The following is a 9,841-nucleotide window of genomic DNA, read 5'->3' on the forward strand; positions in this document are numbered from 1 at the left end:
TTGTTAAGGCTATCAAAACAGTGTAATTGCTTACACGTCTTAAATATACCACAAATAAAGATAAGCTAATCTTTTAATATATGATGGATTACTTACTATATTAGCATATAATATAAATATTACATGTATTTATCTAATCATATACATATCTATTAATATATAATTAAATAAATTTACTTTCTATTTAGATGCTGCAGGTAACAATACATTAAATTTTTTTAAAAACCTGTGATTTGGTACTGGCATATGAGAACACGGTATAATGAAAATAAAAAGGCCTATTAAGATGTATATATGTAATACTGTACATATAATTTCTCTTTATTACCGTATCATGTCAATCATGAATTGTCTTTTCTCATGGATATAAGTTAGTGATGTACACAACTCATGCGTTTCCTTACATCTATACAGAGACCACAAATAGTCAATACATATATATGTTCAACAATGCATATCTCTGAATACTGTGCTTTCCAAAAACATAGCTGATTCAACATTTGATCAACATTTTTATGAGACCTTTCTTTAGGAGTCCCTTAAGGGATATGTGACATACAAAATGCAATTAGTATTAGAAGGAACACGGGGCTTACAGGAAGGAGACATTAATTAAGTACAGATCTTTTTATTTTTCATGATTTTATTTATTTATCTTATGTATGAATGCTCTATCTGTGTATATGCCTGCATGCCAGAAGAGGCATCAGATTCTAGTAGAGATGGTTCTGAGCCACCATGTAATTCTGGGAATTGAACTCAGGACCTCTGGAGATGCAGACAGTGCTCTTATCTGCTGAGCCATTTCTCTAGGCCCTTGAGTACAGATCTTTTGTGAACAGGACTTTGCACATGTTCAGACATGACCATTCTAAGTCCATCCTCTCACCTCCAAGAAGACATTAACAGTAACTCTGAATTTCCTGTCTCAGAGAGCTGCTGTAATATGCATATGTGTGTGCTTATGTGTGCGCGTGCACGGGTATGTAACAGGAAAAGCTCTATATAAATGCTTAACAACATTTCTTATATTCCCTTGATAAAGTTCTTAAATATCATCCGCTAGGCTTGACTCTGAAATGCTTTTTTTCACAGGCTCACATTCCAACACTTGGTCTTCAAACTGTGGCACTATTTTGTATTATTCCTTCTGATGAAATGACAAATTAAAGCAGCTGAAACAAAACACTACAGTACACAGCTCTGGCTTTAATACTGCTTCCATTTTCCCCCCTAAAACCTTACCCAGCAGCCTGAATATAAACCGTACTGAGTGGATGTTTGCTGAGCCATGAATGCTTTGCTAAACGATTTTGCTTTCTGATACATAAGGGGGTATTGTCTTTGGTTGACACCAAACAAAAGCCACATTTCAGCATTGTGTGGCAGAAATGCTCTAATGGTACAGTTTATCAACTCTATTCAAAATTGTTTTCTACGTATCTGGCTATGCATTACAGTATATATAGATGTTTATTATAAAATTTATCCTTTCACAACTGAAAAAAGTTTAATACTTTAAGAAGAATTGGGTAAAACATTAGAATCATAAATTAAAGTACACACTGAGTAAAATTTATAAATTGAGTAAGTTCAGAATGCCAACAATTATATAATTAAAAGAAAAACTTCGGCTATGGCTTTGGATCTCTAAGGATTATTTAAGAAAAGAATTACTCAGAAAATAAAAACCACCACCAGGAGGAGGTGATCAAAAAGCTGGCCACTGAGTTCATGTCAGAGACAGCCCCTGTACCCCTTATTAGGGTACCCATTTGGCAACTGAGCAGCCAATGGGCTTCCCTTGAACAGGGGGTTCTAGGTCCTTAGTTTGAGTATCGATCTCTGCAGGCCCCACTGGGCCCAGGTATTTTGGCTCTGTTGTTCTCCTTGTGGAGTTCCTGTCCCCTCCAGGTCTTTCTATCACCCTCTTCCATAAGGATTCCAGCACTCTGCCGAAAGTCTGGCTACGTGTCTCAGTATCTCCTTCAATACAATGGTGGATACAGTCTTTCAGAAGTCCTTTGTGGAAGGTTCCTGTCCTCTTCCTTGTCTTCTTTTACTTCTGATGTCTATCCTGTTTGCTCTTCTGAGTGAGGATTAAGCATCTTCCCTTGGGTCCTCCTTGCTGTTTATCTTCTTTAGGATTATAGATTGTAGTATGTTTATCCTATATTATATGGATAATATCCACTTATAAGTGAGTATATACCATATGCATCTTTCTGCTTCTGGGTTATCTCACTCAGGATGATCTTTTCTAGTTCCCACCATTTGCCTGTAAATTTAATTTCCTTGTTTTTAATTGTTGGCTGAGTAGTATTCCATTGTATAAATGTACCACAATTTCTGTTTCCATTCCTCCACTGAGGGACATCTAGAGAGGAAGATGATGCAGCCAGCCTTGATGAGACCTGATAGGCTAGGGTCAGATAAAAGGGGAGGAGGACTTCCCCTATGAGGGGACTACGGAAAGAACATAGGGGGAGAAGAGGGAGTGTGGGTAGAACTGGGAAGAGACAAGGGAGGGGGCTGCAGTGGGGATACAAAGTGAATAAATTGTAATAAATAAATATATAAATTAAATTTAAAAAAGAAAAGCATATGTAAAATCCAAGGTTTCTTTCTTTAATATATCAAAGAGAGTATTAGCAACTTTTGAATTTTAAAAATTTAACTTTGATTTAGCCAAGCAGTGGTGGCGCACACATTTAAACCCAGCACTCAGGAGGCTGAAGCAGGTGGATATCCGAGTTTGAGGGCAGCCTTGTCCACAAAGTGAGTTCCAGGGCAACCAAGGCTACACAGAACCTTGTCATGAAAAACAAAACAAAGTAACAACAAAACCTTTGATTTTTACCAATCCAAATTCTAGTTTTTCAACTAAAATTAGATCATCTTTAGCTATAAAAATTTTGAGAGGGATTTCACCACACTTTTTGTGCTTAGATGGCTGAAGTTCTAGAAAGGTGGGAAGCTTACAGTTTCTGATCACCTTGTTTTCCAAAGGGAATGAGCATTATACCATCCAGCAATTAGCTTCTGGGAACATTGTGTTAGGAAATGTATATGAAACAATAGTTTGACATGCATGCACTGCTCATGGCTACATGAACATTGGCACCATTCATACATACATTCACCCAACAAACATTCACTGAGTTGCCTGCTGTCAGTCATTCCCCCTTGAGGAGTTCACTATCTATAAAAAAAATAGGGGAGACAGCTCAGCAGTTAATGTGTTTTCTGCCAAGCCTCATAACTTATGCTCAATAACCAGAACACACATGGTGGAAAGAAACTCTTGATAGACCTCCACCTGGGCCCCTACACTCAATAAATTAAATACATGAACACACATACACATAAAAAAGTTAATTAATTAAAAATTAATAGCCTTGTGATTAGATTAATTAGAGCATAATATATTAAGTTATACAGTGAAACATAATATAAAAAGAGAAATTCCTCTGCCTTACTCATTCTGAGACATACATCATCCACACTTTGTTAACTGAAGTGCAGGGAATGAACAAACAAAACTGATAACACATAGGAACTACTCAGAAATAATCTCAGTTCCCACCTAACATTACTGAAACAGTATTTATTTGCATATTTAAATTTTAAAAAGAACTGGTGACTTAAAACAACTAAAAAACAGTAAGTAAGTAAAAGTTATGCCAAAGAATCTATGCATCCAAAGATTTATTTTTACTTTTTATGTGGATGAGTGTTTGCTGCATGTATGAGGAGTCTGTATGAGTAGAGGCAGAGACCAGAAGAGGGTGCGGATGCCCTGGAGCTGGACTTACATACAGATTGCTATTTGTGGATGCTATGCACTGAATCCAGCCCTCTTCAAGAGTGGCAGGTGCTCTTAACCACGAAGCCATCACTCGAACCCCTTAAAAAAGACTTTAAGCCCCTTTCTGAGCTCTTTATAGACTATATGCATATTTTTAACAAGTTCAACTATTTAGTCTGACTTATTAGGAAGGAAACTGTACAATACTACTCACTATCCACAAAGAAAAAAGACAGAAAAAACTGGGGGTGGGGGGGAAGCAGTTTCCAAACAGGTATGGATGGCAATGCCGGATTATTTAAAAATAACACTAATCTACTATTATCAGCTAAAACAAAACAAAACAAAACAAAAAAAACCAGAAGCCTAAATGCCTCATTGTGTAACACTAAGTTGATGTTCTTTTTGTAGTTTTGTTTGTTGAGACAGGGTCCTACGGTCCCACTTCAGGTGATGTCCTTAAAATGTGTCTTCTGCTCTAGATCATAAATTCCTTGAGGATGGAAACCTAAGATTTTCCCTCTCCTCACCTCCCTCTCCTTCCCCCTACTTCCCTCCTCTTTTCTCTCTTCCTCTTCCCTCCCCTTACACTCCTTTCTTCCTCTCTCTCACTTTAGCTATTTCATGTGCTGTGGTTTCTGAGACAGGGTCTTATGCTGCGATCTAGGCTCCCCTAAAATTCACAGTGTAGTTAAGATCAACCTTAAACTTGCACCAATTCCCCTGTGTCAGTCCCCAGAGCGAATAATGCTGGGATTGGGACATGTCCGGCCTATCTTTATTCTTAAACACTAAAATGAATGACCCTTAGTCATTAAGATGAGTTTGGCGGTAACAAGCAAAATAGACTTTGGAGAACTTTACAAGTGACAAAGTTAAAATGAAAACATGACAGCTGAAAGAAAAACCATTCTGTAACAATCCCATAAAAGTGAGTTTTCGAATCCATGGCTCCCAACCCCAAAATCTTTCCTTACTCTACGGAAACTGGAAGAGTGGGACTAGACAGAAGAACGATGGAGGAGAATGGAGGGAGACTAGATATCACAACAAACAGGGCTCCTCCATTCATGGAAATAAAACATGTAAAAGTGGGAACTCACACCAAATATACAGACTGTGCTGCAGTTTCATGTTAACTTGATTCATGCTTAAAGCCATCTGAGAGGTGAGATCATAAGATCATATGATCTCATAAGATATGGCTACAGGCAAGCCTGTAACACATTTTCTTAATTAGTGATTAATGGGGGAGCTCAGCCCACTATGGGTGGTGTCATTCCTTTTCCATGGAAAAGAAGGCTGAGCAAGCCATGAGAGGCAAGCCAATAAGCAGCACCTCTCCATGCCCTCTACATCAGCTTCCGCCTCTAAGTTCCTACCCTGTGTGAGCTCCTGTCCTGACTTCCTTCAGTGATGACAAGGATACGAATGAACAAACAAACGAATGTGAAAGCCAAATAAACCCTTTCCTCCACAAATTGCTTTGGTAAAGCTGTTTCATCATAACAATAGTAACCCTATGACATCGACCATGCAGGGTGCTGGTGGCACCTGCCTTTAATCCCAGCACTCAGGATGCAAAAGCAGGCAGATCTCTGTGAATTTGAGGCCAGCCTGGTCTACAGAGAGAGTTCCAGGCCAGCCAGGGCTACACAAAGAAATCGAGTGTTTAAAAACAAACAAATAGAATAAAAAGACATAGACCTTAAAGGAACCTTTAAGAGAATAAATGCTAACACTAGCAACCATACACTAGAGTGGATCTTGCCCCATAACCACCCACACATAAAAATCTCAATCTAAGAACTTTCTTACAATGTTTTAACCCTGAAAAATTAGTCCCCCAATAGTCCTCAATCAGCTGACTAAAGGCAGTTTATAACACGATTCAATCTTCCCAAACTGTAAACTTCATGCTGTAACCAGCTGGGTCACTTTCTAGAACGTTCTGTATCACTGATTTTCAAAAGGTTTCCATGAGAGGTTAAAATGCTTTTACTGAACTGACAGTATAGCTCAGTGAAGGTACAGCACTTATTTACAATGTTACAAAGCCCTAGCTGGATTCCCCAGCCCTCAGAAAAGTTTCACTGATTTTCCAGACTTATCTTTGTCTTAAGTCAAGCAGTTTTAGTTATTAGTCTCCAAACAAACCCTTGGTTTTCTTGCCTATGTCTCAGCTTCTGTCTCTTGATGTCACAACACTAGCCACTAGCCATGTGTGGCATTTAGTATTTGAAATGTGGCTACTAAAACAACTGAAATTCAGGATAAGTGTAAAGTGTACATAAGCTTTTTCATATGAGTGAAAATTAAAAACTGAAACTGGGAATGGTCCTACATACCTTTAATCTTAGTACTTGGGAGACCGAGGCCAGTGGATCTCCATGAGTTCAGCCAAGGCTACATAGCAACTTCCAGGCCAGCTAGGGCTATACAGTGAGACCCTATCTCAAAATAAATAAATCAATTAAATGCTGTTTTTAAATAACATATTGGTCAAAAAACATATTGATATGGATTTATTTAATAAAGATCTACCTGGCTAGTGTGTGTGTGTGTGTGTTTAGTAAAACATTTTTAATTGCTTCTGTAGTTCACCTTATACTGATTATTTTAAACAGTGTTAAGGTAAATCTTACTAATTCTTCAGAGTCTAACTCACACACCAATGCCCCCACAAACCTTTGGAAGGCATGCAGAAGTGATTTCTGCCTCTTCTGAACTCCCTTAACACCTTTATTCACAATCTCAAAGAATGAAATTACCTTTATCTTGTTTCTCAGTCCCCCAAGTCCAATCAATATAAGATGCTTGAAAGAAACAAGATTTACATCTTCCTCCTACACCTTGAAGAAATCATGCACTAAGATGCTGATGTTTGTGGAATGGAATATCTCGATTACTATATTACCTATCCATTTCTACTACTTCCGCTTTCCTCAATTAGTAAAGGACATGTCCACCAATGCCTTGCATCGTGTTTAGGTAAACAGTGCCAGTCACTGACATACCAACAATGTGAACAACAACAACAAAAGTCATGAGAATTACACATGATCAATATACTTAGACCAACTCTAAGACACACACACCCACACAGAAACACACGCACGAACGCACCCACACACTACTTCAAAAGTAGAAGTGTTCGCCAAAAGTTAATGACCTTGGGTGGAAAAAAACGCCTACCAAAAAGGTATTGGCTGGGTTGGGGATTTATCACAGTTGGTAGAGCGCTTGTCCTAGAACACATGGAGCCCTGGGTTCAAGCTCCAGCACGGTATAAACCAGGCAAGATCAAGTTCGCCTGTAACCCAGCACTCAAGAGGAGAAAGCCAGGGCATCACAAGCTCATTGTCATCCTCAGCCACACAGAGAGTTCGAGGCCAGCCTTGGACTACATGAGTCCCTTTATGAAATCAAGTTGTGAGGAGAGTAGTGCAAAGAAAAGAATAACACTTGAGAAAGACAAATGCTGGAAACTGTTGGGAGACAAACAAAATTATTTCGAAAAAGAAACCTGCACTACGAGAGAGGAGTCCTGCTGGGTGTAGCTCACAACCTCTGTACTGTCAAAGGTCGCGGTGATTATTTCTAAAGATCTTGTTTCACACCGTATGAGCTCTCATCCAAGAACTTCCTCCTTAGAGCGCCCACTCCAAGTCCCTGGCTAGGGTCTCGACGAACTCAGGGTTGAAGCCACCCTCTCCGCTGGATCAAGCCGGAGGACCCCAGAGTCTACAGGATTCCGCCCCAGCCACAGAAGCCTCCGGGGAAGCGGGGAGCCGCAGGCGGAGGGGGCGGGGCAGGGCACTCGGAGGAGGACAGGTGCCCCGCTCCACGCCCCGCCGGCCGGCACCTCGGGGACCGGCAGGATGGAGAACAGGGAGAGAGGGGGCCAGCGGGAATTCAACGCGGGCTTGCACTCACCAGCTGTCCCCGCCCGACGTTGACAGTGGCAGAAGCTCCTCTCCTTCCGCCATTGCTGTTGACGTCCACGTCACTTTGCCGAAAAGTGGACCTGGCGCCGAGACTGTCTGAGACTCAGTGTCGTAAAAGGAGTTATGAAGTCTTGAGGCTGAGACTCACCAGAGCGAAAGAGGGAGGAGGCAAGGAACTGAAAGGATGCAACGTCACGGCGTCCCTGGGGCGGAAGGCGGAGCCCGCCGCTGGCGAGAGGCAGCAGTTTGTGGAAAACCACAAGCCCCAGGATGCTGAGGGGCTTGCAAAAGAGTAGGCGGGGCACAAGGTTTGAAGGCGGGGCCTCGAGTGGGCCGGCCCCGCGGAGTGGGCGGGGCTCTAGGGGAGTAGGCGTGGCGCGGTAGGAGCTCTGGCTCCGAGGAGGCCCTGTCAAAGTGAGGTTTCCAGGCTTCCCTAGGTTCCTGTTTGGCGTGTCACTGTGAGGGCATTTCTTCATTGCTCATCTACCCATTCCAGGTTTCCCATATATTCATTTTGAGACCACGATGTTCATAGTGAACCCCATCTCCTCCAATGTTTTCGAAACCAACTCCTCACAACCTGAGTATGCTTTTGGTTGTCATTCTTGAACGAGTTTCTCTGATTCATTCTCCCTGGTGTTTGCCTCACTTGAGGTTGTTAATATCTAAGATGCCGAGCTAGCACACATTTCATTGGTAAGTCTTCTGACCTTTCTAATCTTGAATATTCTCTTAACATGCTGATGCTGTCCCTCCAAAATAAGAGTTGAACCCAGGGACTGCCTATATAGCTCAGAGGCTTAAGGTGCCCACCACCACGCCTGACAACCGGAGTTTGAGCTGAGAAAGAGGGAACCAACTCCCTCAAGGTGTTCTCTGACCTACACACACACACACACACACACACACACACACACAAATAACAAGTAATAAAAAAAAAGAAAAGAATTGAATAGAAACCAAGATCAAAACCACAGTTTTTATGATGTAGCCTTAGAAGTTGGAGTTCCATTATGTCATACTTATCTTCCACAATATCCTCTGCTTTACTGTGCAGGGGAAACTACATGGGGCCTGAATGCCAAAGACAAGACTCCCCATATTTGAGGTTGCATGCTCATTAAATTTTGCATATTCATCACTGTCCCTTCGAGTTCATTACTGAGTTCCCTGTGCTCATATCATCTCAGCCTTCTTTTTATGTTCTACCTCCTCCAAACTTGTAAAAGATTATTAGCAAGCCCTTTCCTCTGGGCATACACAGCATTCTGTATTCTTTGTTGCTTGTTTTATTTTGTAAGATAGCATCTTGAATTCTTTAACTCTAAAAATGACAACCATTTATAAGTTCCTACACTCTAGTAACACAAATTACAATACTCAAAGTATAGATGTTACTCAACGTTCTTGCTACATAACAAAATTTTTATTTTTGTTTGTGAAGATAGCATGAGAGAGTTTCAAGATTTTTAAACATTTCCAGGAATTTCCCTTTTTATCTAATAAGGACAAATGTTTTCACAGTTATTAAAAGAATTTCAAGTATTTGTAACCTTGAAATCCCATCAAGGATTCAAATTCCAAGCTGCTTTAAACTACTGAAACTTAACATTTAATTTTAATGATGAACAAAAACAAGTTAATTTCTATTCCTAGATGAGAAGTAAATAGTTGGCAGCAATTTCAGCATCTGCTTTTAATCAATTTGAAAGTATTAAGCAAACAGCGATTAAAACAACTAGCTGGGGGGAAAAACAACTAGCTGGCATCCATAATACTTCTTCATTATGTCTTCAGTAGTTGACTTTTCTAAATAAAGTCTACTTTTTAATAGGCTAAGTAGATGAACCACAAGTAGACATTTGGAAAGAGACTGATCCATTCTTGAGTTTGGGGTGTTTAATGTGTGAGTCTGTTTTACTCTTTTCCTAGTCCAGGTGTGTTCCCAAATGTTCCATTCAAAATGTTCCTGTTCATAGAGCTGAGTCACTTCTGGCTGCAAATGGGGTAGTAAACAGTGTATCAAGTTAAACTAGACCTGTTTCTAAGAGTTAAATTCTGTTTGTTTGTTTTTTTTTTATGAATT

At 40.3% G+C, this 9,841-nt stretch overlaps 1 protein-coding gene across 3 annotated transcripts in view; it reads right to left on the reverse strand.

Annotated features, from left to right (window-relative positions):
• Tbc1d23 (TBC1 domain family member 23) overlaps nucleotides 1–7,912 on the reverse strand; it is a 54,784-nt gene extending 46,872 nt beyond the window's left edge. Inside the window, exon 1 of one of the 3 annotated variants that reach the window (XM_060370577.1) lies at nucleotides 7,745–7,912. In XM_060370577.1, the coding sequence (XP_060226560.1) occupies nucleotides 7,745–7,797 (53 nt within the window). In that variant the 5' untranslated portion in view covers nucleotides 7,798–7,912. The remainder of the gene's footprint in view (nucleotides 1–7,744) is intronic. The other 2 variants (XM_060370576.1, XM_060370578.1) reach the window with 2 other exon arrangements.
• Nucleotides 7,913–9,841: the final 1,929 nt, after the last annotated feature.

The sequence above is a fragment of the Meriones unguiculatus genome, chromosome 17 (assembly GCF_030254825.1).
Source record: "Meriones unguiculatus strain TT.TT164.6M chromosome 17, Bangor_MerUng_6.1, whole genome shotgun sequence".
Taxonomy (NCBI): domain Eukaryota; kingdom Metazoa; phylum Chordata; class Mammalia; order Rodentia; family Muridae; genus Meriones; species Meriones unguiculatus.